Source organism: Chrysemys picta, chromosome 9 (genome assembly GCF_011386835.1).
Source record: "Chrysemys picta bellii isolate R12L10 chromosome 9, ASM1138683v2, whole genome shotgun sequence".
In the NCBI taxonomy this organism is placed as follows: domain Eukaryota; kingdom Metazoa; phylum Chordata; order Testudines; family Emydidae; genus Chrysemys; species Chrysemys picta.
Window position 1 is genome coordinate 4,664,713 of NC_088799.1, and position 24,824 is coordinate 4,689,536.

Consider the following 24,824-nt stretch of genomic DNA (forward strand, 5'->3'; position numbering starts at 1 on the left):
AAAAAGGAAATATGGGGGGAACGGAGGGTTGCATGCATCAGATCTGAAGCACTGGATCCAGATTATGCAAGAAATTAAAGCATGTGCCTATCAGATCAATGTTAACAACTTGGTTGTTTACATGTTTTTATATCCACTCCACTCCCTGCCTATTTTCCAGTTAACTTCCCCCTTCAAGGGCCAGTTTCATCTTAAAAAGCAGCCAGTTTTTGCGCTACAGGAATGACATCATATAGTCAACATTAGTAAACTTCCTTGCCGTTTTGCAAGATGTGGCTAAAAACCTGGCCCGGAACTCTGACCTCACTCCCAGGCCCAGCAGGGGCTAGATGTGCTGTGAAGAAAGCAAAGGGACTCCACTACAAGACAGCAAGGGCGGACTTACTCTGCGGTGACCCCTCTGGCCAATGTAGGAGTGGCACCCATGGGATTTGAAGGGTATTGGATGTAGCCTTTCCTATGCCCCTATGTATTCAAAACTCCCATTTCAGAGTATGGGGAAGAAGCTTCACGGAAATTTAATGGGGGGGGGGTTCAGTGCACAAGGAATGCATGTTCAAGGTACACTAATTGGGTGGGGGTGAAGGGGAACCACAAGAAGGCAAGGGCGAAATGGAGAGGAGGGAGAGAATACGGGACACCCAGGAAAAATTAATAAAATCTAGTATTTGCTTCCAGGCTAAGAACCTATATACCAAGTTCCCAACCCAAAGGGAATGCTCATAGCTGATTTATAATTCCTTGTAAACAGGGGGCTGATAATGGAAACTCTGATGCAACCGTACATTTGGCAGCATAAATGCATGACAAGATTTCAACTCTGTAAAATGCCAGTTGGAACAGCAATCATGATAAATCTTCAATCTTAGGACTTTTTTTTTTAGCTCCTTCCTAACTTTCTGCAAACATTGCATTCAGCCAGCCGATCAATACATGCAGAACAAAAGATCAGACTGCAGAGAGGGACAAACAGAACAGAGATTTTCTTCATAAATTCCATCTAGTAGGGGAACAAAAGCCTAGTTATTATCATCACTATATTATTTGTTATTAAGTCCGTTTATATAGCACCATTTGTTTACACTGCTCTTTGCAAACACAGATAAACAAGATAAATGCAGATAAACTCATCTTCCCTGTCCCTGAGATCTTACAATCTAAGTAAAGCTATGCTTGTTCACGTTGAATTACATATTACTTTTTAACTACAGGGAAGACGTCTTTAAAGCATGTCTGTATCATCTCAAGTGTCTTAGTATGAGACCTGACTTGCTACTGGGCTATTTTAAATGTTAGACATGTAGTATTAGTAGTAAGGCTCTCCTTCTTTTTTTCTACTTTAAAGCAGATCTGAGCATTTCGGTTCAGGAACTTTGCTGCAAAATAAAAAATGCAGCATAGAATGTACAATAATATCTTTGTATTAGGGTTGCAGCCTTTGCGGAATTCATTTGTAATTTAATAAGTTGCTCTAAGCAATTGCATTAGCGGGAGCTAGGGCGCAGTGACCCTGTGATGGTTATTCTCGTGAACAAATTTCTATGAATTGTTATAAACATGAAATACCATCACTCGGACACACATACGGCCGTCCACCCCTTCCTCTCTGTTCTGTGGAAAGCAGCCGCTAGAAATAGTGGCTCTTTTAGATATCAGCTGAGATGTACACACTCAGACCAGGCCTGAGTGGATTAACAGTGAAAATAAATATGCAATACATTTGCTTATATATATGACTAGAGGCTCCACATCATAATACGTTTGCAATCTGCCCCTGCCCCCTCCCCCGCCGCACTACCCACCACACACACCAGTCACATCGATTCGGAAGGTCTTTACGTTTTCACGGCTGGCTGAAGTCTCCCCCAATGGCAAAAGCAGGCCTTCACAGGTCCCTCCTGACACAAACAGTCTACAGCCACTTTAAACAACAAAAATAATCAAAACAAGTGCACACGACCGTAGCTAGACATTTACAACACAGAGGCAGCGATCTATGGACACACTGTTTACAATCTATTTCGAAAGAATCAGCAACAATGACAACAACTGCGAAGAATCAACCCACCACTTCAGAGTCCTGGAAAGGGAAGGGGGGGGGGGGGGAAGGACCAAACGAAAACAGAATCCTTTGAGTATATTTCTTTGCAAAAGCAAGGATATTCCTCACATTGAAAAAGCCATGCCAAAAACATCATTAAAAAATAGATCTGCCTGGGGGGAAAAAAATAAGCTTCTTTCATCAAAAGTAAATCCCTTGTACGATCATGAGAGGCAAAAAGAGGCGGACAGAATACAAATCTATCTCTCTATAAAAGACGGATCATTATTTTTTTAAAAGAGTCCAAGGTAGCAAGGTCCCGGGATCTTTTTAAAGGTGAAACTTGCTCAAGCAGATGCAAAAATAACGTTAAACAATCCTGTGCCTCGCCTCCCTCCTGACTGCCTGAGACTCTGTCTGCCTCCTCCTCCTGCATTTTTTATTCGGGTTTTTCCCCCCTCTCCTCCTGCGTTATGAAAACCTCACCCCCCCCCTCCCTTTCCTAGGTCCCTACATTGCAAAGCCTTTTGCTGGGGGGTGGAGGGGGGGATCTGGTGTGTTGCGAGGAGGCCGGCGGTGTTTGTGGGGCTTTCACGACCGAGAACGGGGTGGCCTCAGCCCCGGATCTCTCTTATGTCACCGAATAGCAAATTAGTTCTCAGAATTCCAGGGGCCGAACTCTGCAACATTGAAGCCGCCCCGACGTCACAGAAGGCAGGCGGCCACGTGACTCCGGAGCCCGGCGCCTACCACTGGCCGCGGGGGGAGCCCCCCGGCCCCGGCTGCAAGCCCCCGCTCGTGGCGCCGCGGCCGGTGGGGGGCCCGGCCGGGAAGGCTCCCCGGGGCTCCCGGCGGCGGGCGGCAGGGGGCGGGCAGGGCGGCTTGGGGAGGAGCGAGCGGGGAGGTAGCGGGGTGGCCGGTGGCCTCCCCTGGGCTGGGCGCAGTGGTAGAGTCGGCAGCTCAAATTCCGAGAATCGAGCTGTGTTGATTCTTAGAACGGGGGTTCTTAGAAGTGGTGATGCAAGGAGTTTCTAGGAAAGCCCGGAGACCAGGTGATTGCTGCCGCTGCCGCTTCTAGTGCCGCCGCCGCTGCGTTTTTACCCTTTAATGCTGCCGGGGCTGGAGGTTGCCAGCAGGCGCCTCTGTCCCTTGGCTCCCGGGCGCCTCTGTCCCCATCCCCGTGTCCGCCCGCCCTCCCTCCCCGCTCGCGCGTGGCAGGTGTTCGGGGCGCAGAGCCGGGCCAGGGGCCTCGCGTGGTTTTTATTTCGGGTGGGGGAGCGGAGCGAGCCCGGGCTGTTGGCCGGAGGGGGACAGGCGGCGAGCGCAGGCTCGGCTCTGCGCGCAGGGTCTCGGCGGGCTCCTGCGCCGAGCCAGGGGGGGCGAGGAGGATGATTTGGTGGCTTGCTCAGGGCCGGCTGCGTTTCCTGCTCCTGCCTCCCCTCGGGCTGCCTTTCCCCTGCCCCTCCGGACAGGGAGCGGAGTCTCGCTGCCCGGGCGGCTGCTTCCCTCGCCTTTCTTGGCTGAGGCTTCCCTCGCCTGGCGCCCGGCCACCCCCAGCCTCCCCGAGCCGAGTCAGTGACAGCGGGCAGCGAGCAGAGATTTGCAACAACAAATGTTCCCAGCAAACTCGGCCGCTTTGCAGCGGCCCCACGGCCTCGCCCCCCTGCCGTTGGTTGACCACCCCCGTTGGGCTTGAATTGTGTGTGTGTGTGTGTTGGTGGACAGGCGATTTGTGGTGGTGGTGTTGTTTTTGCATTGGAAACATGTTAGCATCCACTGTCTTGGTTGGGGAAGAACCTTCCTCCGGGGGCAGGGGGCTCTGCACCTGCAGCCGCATCTGGATGTGGGGTCTTCGGGGCGATGGGGAGGTGTTGACAGGACGGTGGGAGCGAGATCGCTTGGGGCGGGGGGGAGGTGGCAGTACATGTTGTGGTGTTTTGGGCGCTGCGTGATTTAAGGCTGTTTCCCAATGGCTGCATTGTTGTTGTGTATTTTTTTCTCTTGTTTTGTTTGGGTTTTTTTTTTTCTCCACGGTGCAACATCCGTGGGGCTGATAATCAAAGGCACATGCACCGGGACTCAGACTAGACAGGGTGACTGCAGAGGGCAGGAACGGCGGGGCACAAACACTCCCGATTTTATTTCTGGATTGTGCTAAGGGAGGCGTTGACAACACAACTTGGTTGCGTGTGTGGTGGTGTGTGTTTGTTTTTTCTCTCCCCCAAGCCAATGCAAATAGATGACTTTGCAAAAGGGCTAGTGAATTCTGCAACCTGTGGCCGTCTAGTCCTGCCAACCCAAGCGATCAAAAAGTCGTGATTGCTGGATAAGACTCGCGGGAGATTTTGAGGGGGATCCCAAAGTCCTTGTGCGAAGCGACTGTTGCTTGGATCGACTAACTCTTACCTGCCTGAGCTGACCACGTCCGTGTTTTGCTTTTTTTTTTTTTTAGTAATTATTTAGGAAACACGTTTGTATTTCATAGAATAATTCATCCATCCTGGGTTTGAGTTTTGTTGTTGACAGAGAAATAAAAGCATTTTTGACCAAGACATAAGTGCTTTAAGGAAACTTAAAAAAACCCTGGCTACTGAATTACTATCTCTGTAAAAGATTTGGATGATCACCAGCTTGAGTGTGTGTGGGGGGGAGGGGGGAGGGGAAGTCCATCAAACCAGCGTCGACGAAATAATTCTGGGCTCGGGACTCAGGTGGAAAGGGAGCGAAACCTCCCAGGGCTCGTGTCCCAGAGGGCGAGCGTCCTACAGGAAACCCGTGTAATCTTTTAATGGATTTCCAATTAGTTTATGGTCTCCTTGAGTGCAGCTGAAGTCCTCAAAACGCCCAGGACACGGGCTGCTGCGGAATGCAAACACGATCCGCGGATGGCTTCGGAGCAGGGTTGCTGGTTGCAGCGCCGGGGGGGGGAGTGTGTGTGTGTCTGTGTGTGTACACACACACACCACATCGCGCTTGGCGTGGAGACAGGCGCTCGTAAACCTGCAGTCCCAGCTGGCCCCTTTCCACACGCTATTCCTGGAGGTAGCAACCAGCAAAGAGAAGCAGGCGGGTTTGTTTGAAAAAGGAAGGGGGGGGGGATTGGAAATCTCAGAGTTTTGCAAAAGTGCACGCAACCCCCCCCCCCCCCATGCAAGGTGCAAAGTATCAAACTTTATGGGGGGGGGAGGAGGAGAAAGGAGGGGGCTGACTCTTTAGACATCTCTACTTCAGCCAGCCAGGGTTGAAATCCGATCCCTGTTGACATATGGGATCATGTCAAGGGGTTGCTGATGAGTTTTTAAAACTCATGAGGTGAGCAGGGTGGTGAAAACCCCTCTGTATTTCTCTACAAGGACAAGCAGGGGGAGAAAGTCAATCAAACTCCAGTGCCAACAGGGCCAAGGGTTCATTTTCCTCACACCTAACCTTGTTAATTTCTTTAAGGGATTTTTTTTTTAAATGGCAGGAGTGCCTCCTCCATAGGAATGTGTCCAAGCAAATTGCTTCTGCTTGGGGGGGGGGGGGGGAGGAATAGGAAAAAGTGATCTGTACAGTCTGTGTGATTGCTTTTTATTGGAGAGTTCCAGTTAGTTTGTTGTGTAAATGACAGATGTGACTTGATGTCAAAATACTTCCCCTCCCCCTCCCCAAAGGGGGAGAAACTTTGTTGTGAAAACTTAGTGGTTTAAGTAATGGTGTGTGGAGTAGCAGCGACCTCGCTCTGTTCGAAAGGGAATCGCCTTCTGGATGTATCTGGGGTTTGGTTTGTTGTCACAATATTTTGAAATATTATGAAATAGCCTTGATGGCCTAGAAGGAAGAGTAGGGAAATAAAAACATCCTACGGTTTTTTTTCAAATTTGTGGCTTCTCGTCCCTCTTTGAATCTGGCTTTTAAAGGCATCCAACCCAGGATCTGGCTATGTTTATACCCCAGGTAAATCTGATTTGATTTAAAAATCAAGTACCCCCCCCCCCCCCAAAAAAAGCCCGTATCAATGAGAGTTTTGCCATTGACTTCACTGGATGCAAGGTCAGCACTAAACTGGCTTGGGAATGGAGATCTACACTGATAAGCAGAAAAGGACCCTGCAGCCTCTAACTGGTGCAAAATTCTCATTGACTCCAGAAGATGTTTTACTTGACTCCTGACTCCAGGACTGGGCTTTGAGTCTGTCATCAGACCCATCTTACTTCTTGTCCTGAGGTTTTTAAAATGTAATGATTATTCACAATATTGTATTAAAGGCTTATGGGATAAGTGCTCTCAGAATAAATACAGACTTCCTTCCAGCAGGCCTTAAGGGCTTGTTTTACAGCTAGGAAATCCCTTCAAAAATATTTTAAGACAAAACTTTTTCTCATGGGGCAAGAACTGCAGTTTGCATTACAACTGTGTGTTTTAAACCAGCAATCCATCATTTTTAAAAAAGCCCTCAATTTTTCTGTCTTTGTCAAGTAATCAGTGATTAAAATATTCAAAGGCTGTGTAAGGATCTTCCAGAAGAATGGATTTTCATTGTTCCAAGAAGAATAGACTCCATTTCTAGGGAAATCCTCAATGTTGAGGGGCAAAATAGATCAAAGATCTCTTGGGATCTGTTTCAAATCCATTTTCCCCCACCTCCCACCCTCTGTTTTGACTGTCTGAGTCAATAATCAGAGAAGAAATGGCATTTCATTGGTTATTTATTATCCTAAAGAGAAGGAACTCTGAATGAGAGTTGATTCTCAAAAAACAAGTCAAAAGCATGTATTACTCTTTTTTTAATTGCTAGTGTTCCCAGCTAGTCTAAATGCTGGATAGTGAGGACTTAAGACTTCAGTCTGAGTCTAAAATAAGCCTAGCAGAAACATTTAAGTTGTGAAAAGCAAGGATGAAAAAGCTTGTAAAAAATAATAATGTTGCTCAGACGTGTTTTAAGAGAAACAGAATTACATGGACAAAATTATATGTTTTCCAGCCTTAGCTGTGGGGTTTTATTTTCCAAGGGAAATAGTAGATCTCTACAACAAAGCTAAAGGGTACCATCTAGTGGTTTGTTTTTAAATTTCCTTTTGGTGACTGGTTGCAGCTAATCTTTCAAGCTTGGGAAATCAAAAACATGTTGAATACAGTACTTCAAAAAAAAATTGCTAGCTAGCTAAAAGTCAGCAATGAAGAATACAGAGCCGCATCTAGTGCCACAGAAATTGACTAGCCTAACTGAAAACAACCAAGTACATATTAAAATGTTATTGATACTTACATGTGGAGCTCTGTCTGAATGTTTTCATGAAATCACATGTTAAAATATTTCCTACTTGTGGTGTTCATCTGCTGTTCCTGAATCATTGTCTAATACAGGTTGTCTTGTATTGCAGAATTATGCATTCATTTAAAAAAGGTTTCAGTCTCCCCACATGGCAGCAACCTATTTGTTTATAAGGAAGTCTTAAGAAATATACTATATTGGATAACACATTGACAAACACCAATGTAAATGCAGGTGGCAAAACTTAATTACGATAATGTCAAGTTGTTGTTTCTTTAAATCCTATTTCAAGCAACATTTTCTTAATGTGCTACAAGGACTTTAGATGAGCAAGATTAAAGTAATTTAAATAGCCAAGTTAATATTTCTCCTCTTGAACCAAAAAAAAAAAAATCAAGGTAAAGTAAGTTTCAGCTTCTAGTACTGCAATATTTTGGATGCAAACACTGCCTGGGGCGGTATTTACAATTTTAGTTGGAACTTTAAAAAATAGTGGGTCCTGCATTTTGGAAAAGTTTGTTTAAAAACCTCATTTTGGGGGAAATTTGACTTGACTGAGTCCCTCCTTTTAACCTTTCATTCAGACTTGTAGTGAAGTACAGGGTCTGTAAACAAGAATCTCCCCTATGAAGAACTCCCATATTTTGGTACTAGATTTATTTTTAAACAATTCTTGTGATTAGTAGAATTACAGAAAAAACAGTAACTTCCATGTGGAAATTTTATTTGTAAGGGGGGAGGGAAATAGTGGTTGGCTTTCTCCCTCATCCCTGTGTTATAGGCTAGTCTTTTCACCTCCAATTACATTTATTATCAGTCAGACACAATGAAGACCTGAATTTTACTCACCACAGAGGGAGGCTATTGACTAATGCACTGTAGATCTGTTTGTAGAGGAGAGACCTTTCTCCCTGAGTCACAGGACTGGCCATTCTGTAGGATAACTTACATGGCTAATTCCCAAATCCACCATGCTGTGCTATTTTAAAAAATGTAGTGTGTGCTAATGGCCACTGGGAGCAGCTATGTGGGCTAAATTTATTTGCCGAGTCTGAGCTGGAGTATACCTGAGTGTGTGTCCACACTCCAAACTTGCAGTTATGATGATGTATTCTTTTAAGCTACTTTAAACAGTACCTGATATTTGAGATAATGGGCCACATTTCCCCTGGCGTCACTCCATTGACTTCCATTGAAATAACATTTCTGTATTCATTTTAAAAATTAAGGTGTGGACTTTCTTATTTATTGGGAAGCCCTGAGAAAAAGTTGACTCATCGCTTTCCAAGGACGCTTATTGGCTTTACATCTTCATTAATGCTAAGCAAGATTTTGGCAAGATCAATAGGATTTTGAAATGGTATTTCCCCCCCCCCCCCTCTTTATTTTTAAATGAAGAGTAAAGTAATGTGCAGACTAGAAACTGGGCCATTTCCAAGCATTCAAACGTGCAACCCGTTTAAAATCTTCTTCAAAGGAAGACATTAAAATGCGCTGGAGCACCTTGCAGTGCCAGAGGACAGGTGCAGTTTTCCTGGTTACAAATGCTGATCATAAAGCCATCCTTGTAATAGATTGCATTTCCTAGAAACATTTGTTTGCTGGCAGGAAACTAGACCAGCCCGAGAGTGCAGAATGCTGGATACGCTGCTAGGGACCGAGTCGCCAGAGGGAACAAGGGATGGGGCAGAGTGGCTAAAGCTTCTTTGATTTCCGCTGACACAGTATTTAAGTCTTTGAGCTTTTTTCTCTCTCTCTAGTTTTTATATTAATCGAAACAGTTGTTGGCCTGGCCCCAGGAGGCTACTAAATGAATAAAATCCTCCTCTTACAACCCCCTGGTCTCATGCCATTCTGTAACCAATGAACGCTTCTCCGAGCCAGGGAGCTTGCAAGGAGGTCCCTGTGACCGGAGCAGCCTCTCACCACAGGTGACTTTCCCTCTAGACTGGGGACCCCGGCGGTGCCCGCTGGGCTCTGCTTCTCGGGCAGGGGCGAAGGGGATGACACACCCTGAGGTTCCTGCTTTGGGTCACTTGCCCCCAGACAATAAAACCAGCCCCGTGGCAGGGACCCCTGCAGCTGTCTCTCCTGCTGATAGTATGTATCCAGTCGGGGGGGGCTCTTCACTGCCTGGTGGCGGAGCGCCGCCTAGCGGGCAAAGGGGCCCCGCGGGATCCGCCCGCCCTGGCTGGCAGAGCGTCTCCCGGCGTGGGGGAGATGGGGCGAGCCGCTGCCAGGCGCAGGCTGGCCCTGGCTGGGGGGGGGGGGGGGGGGCGAGGGACCGCTGCATTCCCCGGTGTTGGGTGGATTTGTTTGCAGCTGGATGGGATCCACCCGGCTCCTGCCAAGGACGTGCAGGGAGGGTGCAGGGGGGGGGGAGCTGCCCGGACCCCTAGGCGGCAGACCCCCCCCCCCCCGCACTTCTCCTGTCTCCAGCCCCCTTGCCCACGTGGGGGAGCCGGGCGGGTTGGAAAGGGGGGCCGGCCCGTTCCAGGAATGACAGCGCCCCTCTCCTCCCCCATCGCGTTGCAAAGGGCCGCAGCCTGGCCCGCAGAGGGGGCGGGCTCCCCGGGCTCGCCATGCCCCGGGCTCGGCTCCCGCCCGGCTTCCTAGAACGGGGCTGCCGAGAGCCGGAGCCCGGCGCGTTCCCGGAATGACAGCGCGGTGCCCTTCCCCGGCGCCCGCCGGCCATGGGGGCGCATTTCCTCCCCGGCTAAACGCGGCGCTCACACCGCACCGGCGGGGCTGGGGCCGGCAGCTGGCGGCAAGGTACCGTGGGAAAGAGAAGCTCCGGTGGAGGTCTCAAGGGGTGGGGGGGTTGCTGCTGGGTTTCCCCCCCCCCTTACATGAGCAGGGCTAGAGGGTGACCTGGGGGGGGGGATTATTTGGAAGCAGGTCCCCTCCCTCCCACCCACCCCCCACGTGCAGAAAAGGTGGCCTTTGGTGGGGTGAACCCTGGAGCGTGAGAAATTGGCTTGTGGGGGGGGGGATTTTTCATATCGGAATTCCCCCCCCCTCCTCCCCACTATCAGCCATCAAATCTTGACAGTCTTTCTTTATTGTTGCTGAACTGCACCGTCTTATGATCAGGTGGGTGCAAAGGCCAAACTGTGTGGGGTGGGGGGACTCATTTGCACCTGGCTTGATTAATATGGGGTGGGTGGGTCAAGGGTGTGTCTGGGGAGGGGGGAGGAGCGCCTTCCTCTTTCTCAATCCCAGCAGCAGACTGAAGGCAGACCTTGCGGCGCAGCGCAATGCGAGGGACCCTTGTTGGAAAAGGCCGCTTGGCTGGCAGGAGCCCAGATTGGTCTGCTTTCTGTGGCAGGACAGCAGTGGGTTTGCAGAGGGGCACCCGTGTGGACCAAGGATGAGCTGGGCAGCGAGACTGGCTGGGTGCTGTGGATGTGCTAGAGGGCAGCAGCAGGATGGTACAAAGGACCAGGTAGCGCCCAGGGCAGGTTGTCCCCCTGCCGCATCCCTGTAAAAGAATTCTACCGTTGCGGGAACTGCTTGCATTCCGTGGAACGGGATGGAGTTCATGGTGAGCTTTGTAATTCTCAGACCCATGTGGTAGCCTATAAGTGGGCCCTGTTCTGATCGCTGGGACAGCTCTTGTGACTCCGGTAGCTCGTAGATGTGCCTGGCATTTACGCTGAAATGACTGAGCTCAGACTCTGACCCGGTTGTACATCACTTACACGTTCCACTGGGTGGGAACTTGGAAGCGAGGCCAGTTGCTAGCACAATCTGTAAATCTCTTGGCTTTCGTGTGAACATTGAAAGTGGCTGGCACAGAGGGCTATGCAAAAAGGTCAGAGTCTGCAGTATTTGGGAAATGAGTCACCTTTTTTGAGTTTCAAGATCGGGAGACTCGGAGGCGCTCTGAAAACTCACGTCATTTGAGTGTATGAAATGGATTTTAATGTTATGCATTTGTCTTAGCATATTAAAAATCACACTAATTCCTCTTCCTCCCCAGGCCCCATAAATCTCTGGGTACACATCTTTGTGGGCATGGAAAGGATTATGGTTATATCTGAAAAGCCAAATAACAGTTATGATGCTCTTTCCCCCTCTTTTAAATGTAACAACCAACTATGGGGGGAGGGGGAGTATTTGTCCTCATGTAGGTAAGAAGAAAAATAAAATTCTCTTCGCATGGAATGGAAAGGGGAGAAATTCTTCTCTGTCCCAACTGTATTAACTCCCCAAAGCCAGCAGGTGGAGACAATGAGCATCTTCTGGCATTCAGAGAAGGGACTAGTTCTGGTTCTAGCTTTGCCACTGACTTGCGGTGTGACCTCGATCAAGTTACTTAACCTCTCAGTGCCTCAGTTTCCCAATCTTTAGCAATTTCTAGTGTTTCATATTTCCAAAGTGCTGTGAAATCTTCAGAAGAATGGTGGCTACTAAGGAGAACGATTCCTGGCCCCTTTTTAGTTTCTGGGGGAAATGAAAGCGGGGAGGGAAGAGAGTCTTGCAACCCTGTGTGATGCAATGAGACGAAAGAAGTGGGAATATTGGGGATGGGGAGAGGCATCTCTAAAAGAAGTGGTAAATGAATTCTTGTTTGACTCCTCCTGTACCCTCCCCAGCTACCCTCGAGTCCCTGACTCATAGATATGAAAGGCTCTTTGGCATACACCCATGGTTTGGGGTAGAGGGTGTGGAAGAGTCTCTGATTAGATTCCCAAAGCCTGTGGTTGCAATAAGAACATACTGTACTGGGAGAAACAAATTAACTTTATTGGAGAGTGGAAGTGCTATTAGCTTCAGCTCGCATCCTGCTGATGTTACATCAAAACAACAAGCTTGCATCCTACCACAGCCCATTTACATTTCTGAACTAATCTGGTGTTTGTTTTCTTGTGCTTGCTTTGTAGGTTTGAAAGAAACTTTTGGGCTGTGAATTGAGGCATTGGGTATGTAAATTTAATTTCATGCCTTTTTAAATGTGTTGAATGAAATGTTTCATTAGGCCCAGCCAGAATCTGTATTCAGGAGAGTGGCTGCTCTGAACAAAATTACACATTCATATCCCACCACCGGCAGAGGAACCGTGGCTGGAACTAATCCTGTCATTGAGGAATTTGGCATTTAAGATTCAAATTCCAGTGTGGAATTTCAGGTGCTGGATGGTAGCTTCTTGGGAAAGGGCTGGGGCAGACCCTCCAACTTTGATAAAAGAGAACATGTGTTTTGGAAGAACTGGCGAGGGAAGAGGAATAGAGTTGTGGAATTAAGAATCCTTGGTGATCTAGATTCTAGGGAATTGGGTATCGGGAGACTTGGGTTTTCTGTTCCTGATGCAGCCACTGATTTGTGACCCTGGGCACATTATCTTCCGAAGTAGCCACTGATTTTTGGATGTCCAACTTGAGACCCTTAGGGCTGGATTTTCAGAAGCGCTGAACGCCTGTAGCTTTGTATGGGATCTTTATGACTCGCTCTAATTTCCATGGCTGGATTCTGTAGTTTGGCTGCCCTGATGTCCATGGGAATGATGCACGTATCAGAGCTGCGGGACCAAACCATAAAGTGTGTAATCTAATAACTACCGCAGCGTAGCGTCCAGGGTTTGCTTTGCTTTGTCTGCTCTTCCGCTGAGATCTTCAGAGAGCAGCTTCCAATGGAGCTGAGCTAAGGACAGATCCTGCTGGCTTGGCCACAGTGGGAGCAGGCCTGGGGTGTGATATACCTTGCCCACCTATTCCCCAGGAAGGTCCTGTTGCGGTCCCCTATCAGCTAGGAGGATGGGACTCCTGCTGAAGCCCCTCCAGTTCTTGCCCCCTTTTTGGAACATTTAGCAGAACAATCTGGTGCTCATGGCCAGTACAGATGGAAGCTGAAATGTGGCTGCGTCCTAGATTCTGCGTCCTAGATTATTATTTCTTCTCTAGCTGAGGGTCTGTTGCTGCCGTAAGCAAACACTGCCTTGCAGGGGAGCCCCTGCTGGAGTAGATCAATAGCAGCCTCTTGGCCCTGCTTTGTTGCTTTCTGAGTCTCTTCATGGTCCTATTTTTTTTCTCTTTTTCAGGCAGAGTCGAGATGGCCTCTCCGGCAGACAGCTGCATCCAGTTCACCCGCCACGCAAGTGACGTACTTCTCAATCTCAACCGCCTTCGGAGCCGGGATATCCTCACCGATGTCGTTATCATCGTGAACCGGGAACAGTTCAGAGCCCACAAAACTGTCCTCATGGCCTGCAGGTGAGGAGGGGCTAATGACACAGTAGCTTTCTGCCCCCGCCCCCGCCAAGCCCCCTTTCCTTCCTCTGTGTGCACACGCTGTTCCATTAGATAAATAGCACGTCTGACTTCCCAGGGTCCAGCTCTGCCTTTCCGAGCCCTGTGTTCACATCCACGAGTAGCAGATGCTTGGCAGGGATTGGAGTCCGTCGTGCTCAACTCTTCGGTTTAGCTGGTTTGCATACCGATGTGCAGCTAAAAGTGTGTTTTGTGCAATGCAGCATTGCACGGGATCATCCAAACCAAAACCCTCTCCGACCTTGGGGAAGATAGCAGTATTTAGCTCTAGAGACCATGTGCGCCCATCTCTAGAGTCACCCGGCTCTGGTGGCTTTGGTTATCGCCTCAGAGGTCAAGGGCTACATCTCAATGAATTTTAAAAGTGTAGTAGTATTGCTCCTTTGAAATGATAGAACCATAGGGTGAGAAGGGACCGCAAGAGTCATCTAGTCCAAATCCTGCATCTTGGCAGGGATTATTGTGGTTAAACCATTCAAGACAGTTGGCGATCCAGCCTCCTTTTGAAACCCTCCAGTGAAGGAGTTTCCACCGCCTCCCTGGGCGTCTGTTCCATTGTCCTCCTGTTCTTACCCTTAGGAGGTTTTTCCTGAGATTTAATCTAACTCTGCTGTGCTGTAGTTTGAACCCATTGCCTCTTGCCCTGCCCTTTATGGCAAGAGAGAGCAACTTCTCTACTTTTTTTTTTTTTATGGCAGCCTTTCAAGAATTTGAAGACCCCAATCCTATTCCCCCTTCATCTCCTCTTTTCCAGAACTTGCCCTTGCTGCTTTCCCCACGGACTGAGAGATCCATTCGCTATTGTACCCTGTAAATAAAACACCCGCCACCTCTACAGGCATTGTCACTGGGCCTCGTCTTATCAGGTGGCGCTAATGTGGAGGAAATGAGAGGCCGTTGGTGTGGAAAAATGCATAAACAAATCATCGACAATTTGTATTTTGCATAAACGTCTTCTGACAGTGCAGTATTTAGTGTGCATTTGACACAAACCGTGTTTTCCCATGCGGCTTCAGAGATCAATAACTCACCGAGGGAGGAAAAACAGACAGTGCGGGGCGGGAGGGAGGAATTAAGAGAAGTAGGCAAGGGAGAAAAGACATTTAAGTGGAGAGTTGGTGAGCAGTTGAGATGCAGGGAGGCTGCTCCGGATGGCAGGAGCTGCATAGGAGAAGGCGCTTGCACCCAGCGGTGTAATTTGGGGGACCAACGGAAGAATTTAATGCTAGATCAGAGGAGGCAGGAGACATAGGGAGGAGTGAGAGGATTAAATCTACGGAGGGTCTTTAAATTAACTAAGGTTAGAGTTCTCAACCTTTTCCATAACAGGACCTCGCTGGGGCCGGCCTCCCATCCGTCTTCCAGCGTCGCAATGTAGGAAGGGTGGAGGTTGAGAGTTCATGATGTCCCGATGGAGAACCCCTGTAATAAGTTCTCTCCCCCCCTCTCTTCTTCCGATATCTTGGAACGTTGGGTTCACTCTCCCCTCCCACCCCTTCTCCCCTTTGCAGCGGCCTCTTCTACAGCATATTCACCGACCAGCTAAAGTGCAATCTGAACATCATCACTCTGGCCCCAGACATCAACCCCGAGGGATTCTGCATCCTGCTGGACTTCATGTACACCTCCCGCCTCAACCTGAGGGAAAGCAACATCATGGCCGTCATGGCCACCGCACTCTACCTGCAGATGGAGCACGTCGTCGATACTTGCCGAAGGTTTGTCAAGTCTAGGTGAGACACCCGTGGCTGAGTTGGAGAGCCTGTTTTTTTGGGGGGGGGGGGGGGCAGAGGGTGGAATTGCCAACGCATCTGACAGCTCGTTTCAAAGGCTGGGAATAAAGCGTAACGCCCTTCCTTTTGTCTCCATGCAGCGAAGCCGAAATGGTCTCCGCAATGAAGACGCCAAGGGAAGAGTTCTTGACGGGCCGGATGCTGAGTCATCCGGAGGTGATGGCGTACAGGAGCCGGGAAGTCTCCGAGAACAACATGCCTCTCCGAAACACGCCTCTCTGCGATGGGAGGGCCTTTGCCTCCAGTTTGTACAGTGGCCTGTCCGGATCGCCCCTTTCCTACGCTGGATACAACCCCATTCCAGTCAACGGTTTCCTCTTGGACGACGAGCTGCGAGAGACGAGGATGCCCCTGCAGGATGTCTCGAGGGTCAACTCTTTTCCAAAGGAGAGAACGCTGCCATGTGACAGCTCCAGGACAATCCCTACAGACTATACCAGAGCCGTCACTGATCTTTCAGCCAACACGTGCCATGCCACCATCTATTCTCCAAACGAGGCTGCTGCCGAAGAGGCCAGAAGTGACATGCACTACAGCATAGCCGCTGGTCCTAAGCCCGTCACACCTTCGGTCCGAAACAATCCCTACTTCGCCTGTGACAAAGTGGCCAAAGAAGAAGAGCGGACCTCTTCGGAAGACGAGATAAGCCAACACTTCGAACCAACCAATACACCAATGAACCGAAAGGGTCTCATCAGCCCCCAGAGCCCCCAGAAATCAGACTGCCAACCCAACTCGCCAACCGAGTCCAGCAGCAGCAAGAACGCCCGCATCGCTCAAAGCTCTGGATCTCTGGGTACCAAGAGCCCGACCGACCCCAAAGCCTGCAACTGGAAGAAGTACAAATTCATCGTCCTCAACAACCTCAACCAGAGCACCAAGCAAGACGGCGCCGACCAGAACGAAGTGGGGACCCTCTCCCCTCGCTCCTACGTGTCTACGTCGGCTTGCCAGCAGTCCATGGAACCTGAGAATCTAGACGTCCAGTCCCCAACCAAGCTGAGCTTGAATGGGGAAGACTCGACAATCCCACAAGCAAGCAGGCTCAACAACATTGTGAACAGGTAAGGCAGATCCCCGTGGAGGAGACAGGACTCCTTGCAGCGCTTCTAGGTTTTATTCATGTTTTGGGTAGATGCCCAGCATTGGTGAACTAGCCTCCTGCCTCAGTTCCTTGACAGGTGGAAATCAGAGTTCAGTGGAGCCTCGCCAGCTGATAATTGAGGATCTAGCCAGTAATGTACATTTCCCAAATGTGTAACCACACCCAGCGTAGGCTGATGGTTACATTAGGGACTAGGCGTCCTGGTTCACTCTGTGGCTATGGCCAATTCACTTAAACCTTGTGCCTCGGTTTACTCTTCTGTTACCTACCCAAGTGGGATGTTTATAAAGTGCGTTGAGGTCCTTGTGGGATGGGCACTATAAAAGAATGAAGTGTGATTGCTGAATGCCCCATGGGGCCCTGATCCTGACTAGGGCTTCTTTAAGGGTCCGCTTAGCAATGCGTGTATATTCTTTATGCCTGGGCTGACGGAGGCGCTGTGGTCTGGTGTCACTAAAGCCTTCCAACAGGTGTTGCTCTTCTTCCACAGATCTCTGGATGGGTCCCCTCGGAGCAGCGAGGGGCAGTCCCCTCTGTACCTGCATTCCTCAAAATGCAGCACCTGCGGCTCCCAGTCCCCCCAGCATTCTGAGATGTGCCTTCACACCCCTGGCTCGACCTTCGGAGAGGAAATGGGCGAAACCCACTCCGAATACTCCGACTCCAGTTGTGGTATGTCCAATCTCCGTCCTCCCGCCCTTCCAGACCGGCAGAGGGGGGCGCCATGGAATCTGTGGGCTGATGCTCCCACAATGCCATTCCACCACATGAGAGAGGGGCCCGGCCGCAGCACCCCCAGAACTCTGGGCATGTTTGAGCCTGCGGCCGTACTAGCAGGCCGGTGTCGGTCTCTACAATGGGCTAAACCCAAATCCTGAACCTGAACTTCAATGGTTCAGGCCATCTCTTTTCCAAGCGGATCTCAAAGTGCTTTCCAAACCCTCTAACTAGCTGAATGAAGCGTGCATGGAAATTGGTTTCTGCTTTTAACAAGGCAGCTTGGGCTAGTTGAGAGTAATTAGAGTCTCCCAACAGCTTAAGACAGGAAGTGAAGAATGCCACAGCCACTCAAAATTGCCAGGGGGGGACTGAGTTAGGCAGAAAGAAATGATCCCACACTTGGCCATGGCCATGTTATCTGCCTCACTCATCAGTTCTCGGAGCTGTCTCCAGGCTAGAGGAGCAATTGTGGATAAAGAGGGCTAGACTGTAAAAGGAACTAGATAAGTTCATGGAGGATACGTCTATCAATGGCTATTAGCCAGGATGGGCAGGGATGGTGTCCTTAGCCTCTGTTTGCCAGAAGCTGGGAATGGGCGACAGGGGATGGATCACTTGATGATTCCCTGTTCTGTTCATTTCCTCTGGGGCACCTGGCCACTGGCAGTAGACTGGACTAGATGGACCTTTGGTCTGACCCAATATGGCCATTCTTAAGAGGCTTACAGAACCCTGTTTTGTAAAAATCTGTTTGTCCCCATCCTCCAACTCAATGGGGGGGAAATGGAAGCGGCTCAAAACCCAAGTTCCCTCAGTGAGTAGAACTCTGAATTCATATACAGTGAAACCACCATCATGAGGCGGCTTCCCACCTTCTGCTTCCTGTTTGCTAAGACACTCCCTCGGATTGGTTTGTTTATTGGCTAGGCCCATGGGTGATTTTTGCTGTGTATGGATGACAGAGAGGGTAACGGACGCTGTGGAAGTGCTACTGATTTCATTCTCCCGGGCTGCTTCCCCCAACTCCATCGAACCCTCGTGAAACAGACTTTAGCTTGGACACATTGACTTCGCCTCCCCATCGGCTCCTTGGCCCTGTCAAAAGCCCCGGTCCATGCAGGCGATGACCCGTGTGCTGCTGTGCTTGCTGATCTCATGCATTCTCCCCGCCTCTCTCTCCCTCTCTCTCTGTCCCCGACAGAAAACGGAGCCTTCTTCTGCAATGAGTGTGACTGTAGGTTCTCTGAAGAGGCTTCCCTCAAGAGACACTCCCTGCAAGCGCACAGTGATAAGCCCTACAAGTGTGACCGTTGCCAGGCCTCCTTCCGCTACAAGGGAAACCTAGCCAGCCACAAAACCGTTCACACAGGTACAGCTCCCGGCGCCAGCCCGTGGCAATGCGTCGAAGCAGGTCCTGAAAGGCACGCGAGTGCCAGAGCAGCAGATTCAGGGCACAGCTCCGTTCTGCCTTGCGCGCAGGCCTAATCCCTACCCTGCACTTGGGTCATTGTGACTGGGTCTGCGGGGAAGGGCAGAGCACCCCAGCGCCTGATAAGGGAGGGTCCCAGCCGTGTCCTGGGAGCCCGAACTCCTGGGTTCTGCTTCTTTGGAAATGGCTTAACCCCTGTGTGCTTCAGCGATCCATGGGGAAATACTTGTTTTCCTCCCTGGGGGGCTGTGAAGCTTAATATCTGCAAAGTACTTTGGGATCCTTGACTATGAGGTGTTGCCTAGCATTTGGGTCTCTCTCCACATGTGAGCTGTATTGGCTGTCCCGTTCAGAGTGTTTGGGGCGGGGGATGGGCCCTGTGGGTTTTTTTTATGTTGGATCAAGAGGTTGAGAGAGGTTCTCTTACCAAAAATAAATAGTCTGGTTGGTTTTTTTCCATTAGAAAGTCGGGTGCCAGCTAATCTGGCAAAATCCCTGGTGACTGGCGAACGGATGAAATGGTCCAAGCCAGCCCAGTGAAAGATGAGACAGGAAGGGATCAGGGGGGGTTGGCTTGGTTCTGTAAACGCTCAGAACATCAATGCCCAACTAACACTTCGGGGAAAGGAAGTTTGGGTTAAAGACCCAGCCTCTCTTCCCCCTTCAGTTGGGCTGAATTGCACATGGCCTGACTTTACGGCACATAAAGTTAAACACGTGCAGGATCGGAGCCGTAAGGTACAAGAGCTCACAATATACGTCCCCGGAGATTCTCAACACGTCCTCCAGCAAAATCAGGGGAAAGCAGATTTGATGTTCAGACTATTCTTCATTTAAAAACAAAGGCAGGAGGGGGAAAAAATAAACCTCCCATGAACCTTTCAGGCCATCTGTATCCATCCCAAGGATGCCACAGAGGGCAGAGAACCCATGACGATTCCCTTTGTGTAGATGGCAGGTGGGAATAATTGAGGCTGAATGGTTTGGAGCACAGTTACTACTGGCTCCATAGCTATGAATCATCCTCGATCTCTCTCAGCCTTGCTCACTTTGCCAAAGGAACAACCAACAATTGGACCAAATGTATTTGAAACCATTCAGAGACCAACGGAGCCAGGCAGATCTCATCTGCTTTGCTTTGCTCACCCAGCTACAGTATAAAGTTGGATGATACAGCTTGTCGCTGGACTAGGAGGGGCTGAATTGTTAATCCCCGTCTGGCAAAGCAGACAGACTTGCCTGGTAGCCCTGATTTCTAGGGCTGTGCTTCACAATCTGAGCCGGACAGTAGTTCTTCGAATAACTTTCTGGGAGAAGGAGGAGAGGGTCACATCTGGCTAGGGTTGCCTGCCAAAAATACCAGTGCGCAGTGGGTGTGCCACACAGGCAGTGAGCAGATTCTCTGCTGCACCCAAATGTTGTAGGCAGTAGGTTCCCTGACTCTTAACCCGGCTCTGCATGTAGGTTGGAGCAGCCTGAGGGTTGCTCTAACATGCACTGGTCCCCCAAGGGACTGCCTGCCAGCTGAGGATAGCTGGAGCATGCCATACCGTGGGGAGGTTGGCATAGGACCGGACTATGATGGCTGTACCCCCACTGGGGACTCCCATCACAAAGACACTGGGTGATTCCCAGCTAGGGGGAGCGAAGCCGAACAAAGGGATTGGAACACAGCAGGGAGTCTGCCCTGGGCTTTGCAGGGACAGCGCTTGCAGGGTGTTTCTAGGTGTCTTTTCCATTCTCTTGTGGACTATATAGCGATTTAGTGACTGTAGTGGAAGCTTTGGGGAGCTCGGGACACTGTGCGCTAACCTGGCGTCTCTCTGTTTCTGGCGGGGTGACAGGCGAGAAGCCATATCGTTGCACTATCTGCGGAGCGCAGTTCAACCGGCCGGCCAACCTGAAGACCCACACGCGCATCCACTCCGGAGAGAAGCCCTACAAGTGTGAGACCTGCGGGGCCAGATTTGTCCAGGTGGGGATCCCACTTTATACGCTACAATTCCCCTGGAGAGTGGGAGGCGTCTTTCTGCCCAGAGCATGGGTTCTGGGCCTGGGGCTCTGCTGCGTGTCTGTGACATGGGAAATGCCCTGAAGGGGGCACTGTTCCTTGCTTAGTGCCTGTTGAGGAGCAAATACAGGCCTCTTGAACTTTACCCTTGGCAGGTCAATGAAGCTAGTCCATTGTTTTTCAATTAAACAGATCTGTGCCTCTTACATTTCTCCGTGTGCTGTCAGCCGTTTGGGATCTCAAAGGGTTTTGCTGCAAACATTCATTAGCTTATGCCCATGGAGTCTGATCTAGGATTCCATACTCTAGGAAGATGGCCCTTCGGATGGTCACTTGAGTCATAAGGATTGGGCTCGTGGTTACAGTCTCTGTCCATAGAGATGGCAGCTTTTCAAACTCCTTTTGATGAAGCTGGTTTATTAGAAGAATCCATTAGGTTTAGAATCTGCCTTTAATATCAGACCTGCCGTACCGAATGGTCAGTCCAATCCAGTGTCTCCTCTCGTGGCCAGTGGATGGGAGGAGGATTTCTTCCTGACCCCAGCTGTTGTCTAGCTAATGCCCTGAAGCATGAGGATTGATAGGACTGGCTTGGGAAGCTTGGTCTGAATGGGAAGTGCGTGTGACAAGCATGCCTATGGGACCCGTTTTCTGACACTGTCTCCTCTGCGACAGGTTGCCCATCTCCGAGCTCATGTGCTAATCCACACTGGTGAAAAACCCTACCCCTGTGAAATCTGTGGCACGCGCTTCCGGCACCTGCAGACGCTCAAAAGTCACCTTCGAATCCACACCGGAGAGAAACCGTACCATGTAAGTGACCTCCCCATGTTATCAGTGCTAGTGACCAAGAGCCAGAACTCCCTAGCAGCCATAAGGGCCACGTACCATGGTGGGGAGAAGTTGTCTGGCACTGACCTCTGGCATCGCCCTGGCATGGCTCAGTCCTGACCACCAGTTCAGTCTTCGCTGTGGTGCATCCTTACCAGGACTGTCCCCAAGGACACCTCCATTTCCCCTCCCCGTCTACCCTCCAGCACACCGTAAATTAGAGGCCTGCTGCTGAGACAGCATTTTGACGGGTTGAGCTGTATTTGGAACACAGCCCTGACCCCTTTTCTCTTCCTCCCCTTCCCCAACCGAAGAAGGTCCCGTTCCTTCGAAGGGCCGCGGCTCATGTTACAGTAGAGGACAAAGGACATTGCTCCTCTACTGTACGGAGGATCATAGACGCTAGAGATGAGAGGTTTGTCAAGACGTCCTCTCCAGGCTCAACTCATCCCTGGCATAATTCTATTGAGTGAGGGCTATTCACTGGTTGGGGTAAGCTGCCACCAACTGCACAGCATTACCCCAGCGGTGAGCTTGGCCCAGCATGCTTTTTGAACCCCGAGGTCCATAACATGGGGGCTTAACCTCAAATCCAAATAGCTGGAGCTAACCATGAGTAGATGCTAGTAGTCAGAGGGACTGGGGCTTGGAGTGGCCCCATACCACGTAGCACCCCCTTCCCATGCATCGTCTTGGGAGCCCCCATCTGACCCATAGGGAGATTGCTATATAAGATCTCCTGCGCAATCTCAGCAGGTGGGAATAGTTAGGATGGAAAGGGACAGAAAAAAGCCACTTTGACTTTTACACGAGGCAGAACTGTGGTTTAGAGGCTAAAGCAATCCAGCCAGGACCCCTGGGCTCTACTTCTAGCTTTGGCACTGACTTGCTGCGTGGCCTCCGGCAGGTCACTTAACCTCGCTGATGCTGTTTTCCCACTCTGAAGAAAGGGGATGTCCAGGGTGCTGTGAGTCCGGAGCAATCCTTAATTAGGACAAGAGTTAGAGTTCCCAGACAGAGGCACTGCAGACCTGCCAAGTGCTTCATATTAATCGTACTCACTGTGTTTGAAGTGACTAGCTGGGAGATGGTGTCCGTCTTTTCTTTAGCGTCTTGGCAACGATGATATTTTAAAATTGAGGCGGAAGAGGGCTGGCGGTTCAGGCGCTGGCCCTGGGTTCAGATCCTGGCTCTGCCACAGATGCCTTGCGTGGCTTTGGGCAAGTCACTTAGCCTCTCTGCGCCTCAGTTGCTCATCTGTAAAATACGCTCCCATGCCATGTTGTGAGGCCACATTAATGAATGATTGGGAGGCGACTGGGGCGGGGTTTGGGGGGACATGTATGTGGCTAGATTACATATGGCTCTGTAAACTTCCGAGCTAACAGCGCCTCCCCCATCCTTTCGGTTTTAGTGTGAGAAGTGTAACCTGCATTTCCGCCACAAAAGCCAGCTACGGCTTCACCTCCGGCAGAAACACGGCGCCATCACCAACACCAAGGTGCAATACCGCGTCTCGACGACAGAGCTGCCACCAGAACTGCCCAAGGCGTGCTGAAAGCCAGGTGGATTTCTCTGCAGGGAGAGAGAGGAAGAGGTGTTTGAGGGAGAGGGGGAAAGATATCCAAAGGATACTTGTAACACTTGTAACACTTTAAAACTTTCATCACACGATGGAGTGCCTCTAAGCCCATAGTGCAGATAGGTGGGAAAAAATATTTAAAATTACACGGGTTTTATTTTTATTTTTCCCAGTTATGTGAAACTATATAAAAAAAAACTTATTCAGATTTAAATGTGTATAAAAAATGTCTGTGCAGTGGAGTGTTTAACCTTCACAGTCTGAAGATGAGGAATGTAATGTTGATTTACGGGAACAGTTGGTTTTTTGTTTATTTTTTTGTGTTGTTGGGGTTTTTTTGCTTTCTCTTTGTATGCAAAATGTGTGTTCTTTTAAAGAGAAGAAAAGAATTGTGTACTATTGAAGAGAGGGCTTTAACTTTTTTAACCAAAGGTGAAGGAATCTATGGCAGAGTTGTAAATATATATATAAATATAAATATATATATATAAAATAAATATATATAGACCTTAAAGATATATTAAAAATATATAAAATGCATTAAAGGCTTGATTTAGCGTCTGCTGGCAGACGCTGATTTGAGACTCTTTAGTGTGATAGAGCACTTAACAAGATATTTTAAAGTATTGCATCTGTATAAGTAAGAAAATATTTTGTCTAAATGCATCAGTGTATTTGTATTTTTTTGCAAGTGAAGGTTTACAATTTACAAAAAAAAGTGTATTAAACCAACAAAGCTGCAGAAGGAATTTTAAAATAATAATAAAGTGTAATTTTTTTGGTTTTGTTTTCAGTCTGTATATATGTAAAATGTGGTTCGCACGGTGCCTTTCTTTTCAATGGACGTTTTCAATGTATGAACTGTATGAGCCCAATTTCCTTTTTAAGGTACAGCCTGATGTTGCAAAAGGAGTCCTCTGGCAGAACTGTTTATTGGGGAATGTTTTTTTTGTTTTTTGGGTCTTTTTTTTTTTTTTTTGTCTTATTTTACATGCTTGTGTTATGAACAATCTCGGGAGACAGGGTTTGGGCTGTGTCTAAACTGCATTAATACGTTCTGTAAAATATAGCTGTACAAATACAAGAATAAAACGATGAAAAGTAAAGTAGAGTGGAGTGAGGGGTATTTTCTTCTGTCTGTTTGGCTTAAAATATCTTTAACTGAAATTCTCTCACTTGGAAGGGTCCAGACTTAGGGTATGTATTCAGTACTCGCGGGATGAGCGGGCAGCAATCGATCCAGCAGGGATCGATTTATCGTGTCTAGTCTAGACGCAATAAATCAACCCCCGAGCGCTCTCTCGTCGACTCCTGTACTCCAGCTCGGCGAGAGACGCAGGCAGAGTCGATGGGGGAGCGGCAGCAGTCGACTCACTGCAGTGAAAACACTGCCGTAAGTCGATCTAAGTACGTCGACTTCGGTGTAGACCAGGGCTTAGTCACTAAGGGTCTGATCCAAAATGCCCTGAAGTCAATAGGAAAGACGCCCTAATCCCGACTGAGGCACGTGGCCCCAACCCAGCAAAGCGTGCACCCAAGTAGTGCCGTTGACTTCAAGGGCCTATGCTACTTGTGTACAATGAAGCATGATCTCAAGTATTTGCTAGATCATGACCAAGGAGTAGCCTGCAGTTCCCATTGACTCCAGTGGGTCTTTTGTGAAAGCTCACCACCTTTGAAAATCAGACCACTGTTACTAATGTGCCTAGCCAGGAAGTCAACGTTTTTCCAAATTTGGGGGCCTGATGCTCAGCACTGAAGGGCTAGATCGCTGATGAGTTAGAGTCTG

The 24,824-nt window shown here is 49.3% G+C and overlaps 1 protein-coding gene and 1 long non-coding RNA gene across 15 annotated transcripts in view; one reads left to right on the top strand and one right to left on the bottom strand.

Annotated features, from left to right (window-relative positions):
- LOC101930782 (uncharacterized) overlaps nt 1–4,622 on the bottom strand; it is a 52,666-nt gene extending 48,044 nt beyond the window's left edge. For all 5 annotated transcript variants that reach the window (XR_006172913.2, XR_010590532.1, XR_010590531.1 and 2 more), the window contains exon 1: nt 1,812–4,622. This is a non-coding gene — a long non-coding RNA (uncharacterized LOC101930782). The remainder of the gene's footprint in view (nt 1–1,811) is intronic.
- On the top strand, nt 2,975–24,144 carry BCL6 (BCL6 transcription repressor). 10 transcript variants are annotated; one of them, XM_065557522.1, is made up of 11 exons: nt 2,975–3,093; nt 12,182–12,220; nt 13,336–13,507; nt 15,076–15,297; nt 15,438–16,421; nt 16,953–17,134; nt 18,384–18,551; nt 20,456–20,586; nt 21,298–21,435; nt 21,768–21,945; nt 22,868–24,144. In XM_065557522.1, exons 3-10 carry the CDS (start codon nt 13,347–13,349, stop codon nt 21,924–21,926), a joined length of 2,145 nt encoding a protein of 714 aa, XP_065413594.1. In that variant the 5' UTR covers nt 2,975–3,093; nt 12,182–12,220; nt 13,336–13,346; the 3' UTR covers nt 21,927–21,945; nt 22,868–24,144. The 10 variants fall into 10 exon arrangements, with proteins under 10 accessions (XP_065413594.1, XP_042699823.2, XP_065413595.1 ...); XM_042843889.2 differs by having other exon boundaries at nt 21,768–21,868; XM_042843891.2 differs by lacking the exon at nt 2,975–3,093 and adding an exon at nt 9,700–10,067 and having other exon boundaries at nt 21,768–21,868.
- Nucleotides 24,145–24,824: the final 680 nt, after the last annotated feature.

Excerpts from the sequence above, each read along its gene's own strand:
- BCL6 (XM_042843888.2), top strand. The coding sequence starts at position 3,060 with ATGCAAGGAGTTTCTAGGAAAGCCCGGAGACCAG. Across the intron at positions 20,587-21,297 it reads GCGGGGCCAGATTTGTCCAG|GTTGCCCATCTCCGAGCTCA; the intron begins GTGGGGATCCCA and ends CCTCTGCGACAG. Across the intron at positions 21,869-22,867 it reads ATAGACGCTAGAGATGAGAG|TGTGAGAAGTGTAACCTGCA; the intron begins GTTTGTCAAGAC and ends TTTCGGTTTTAG.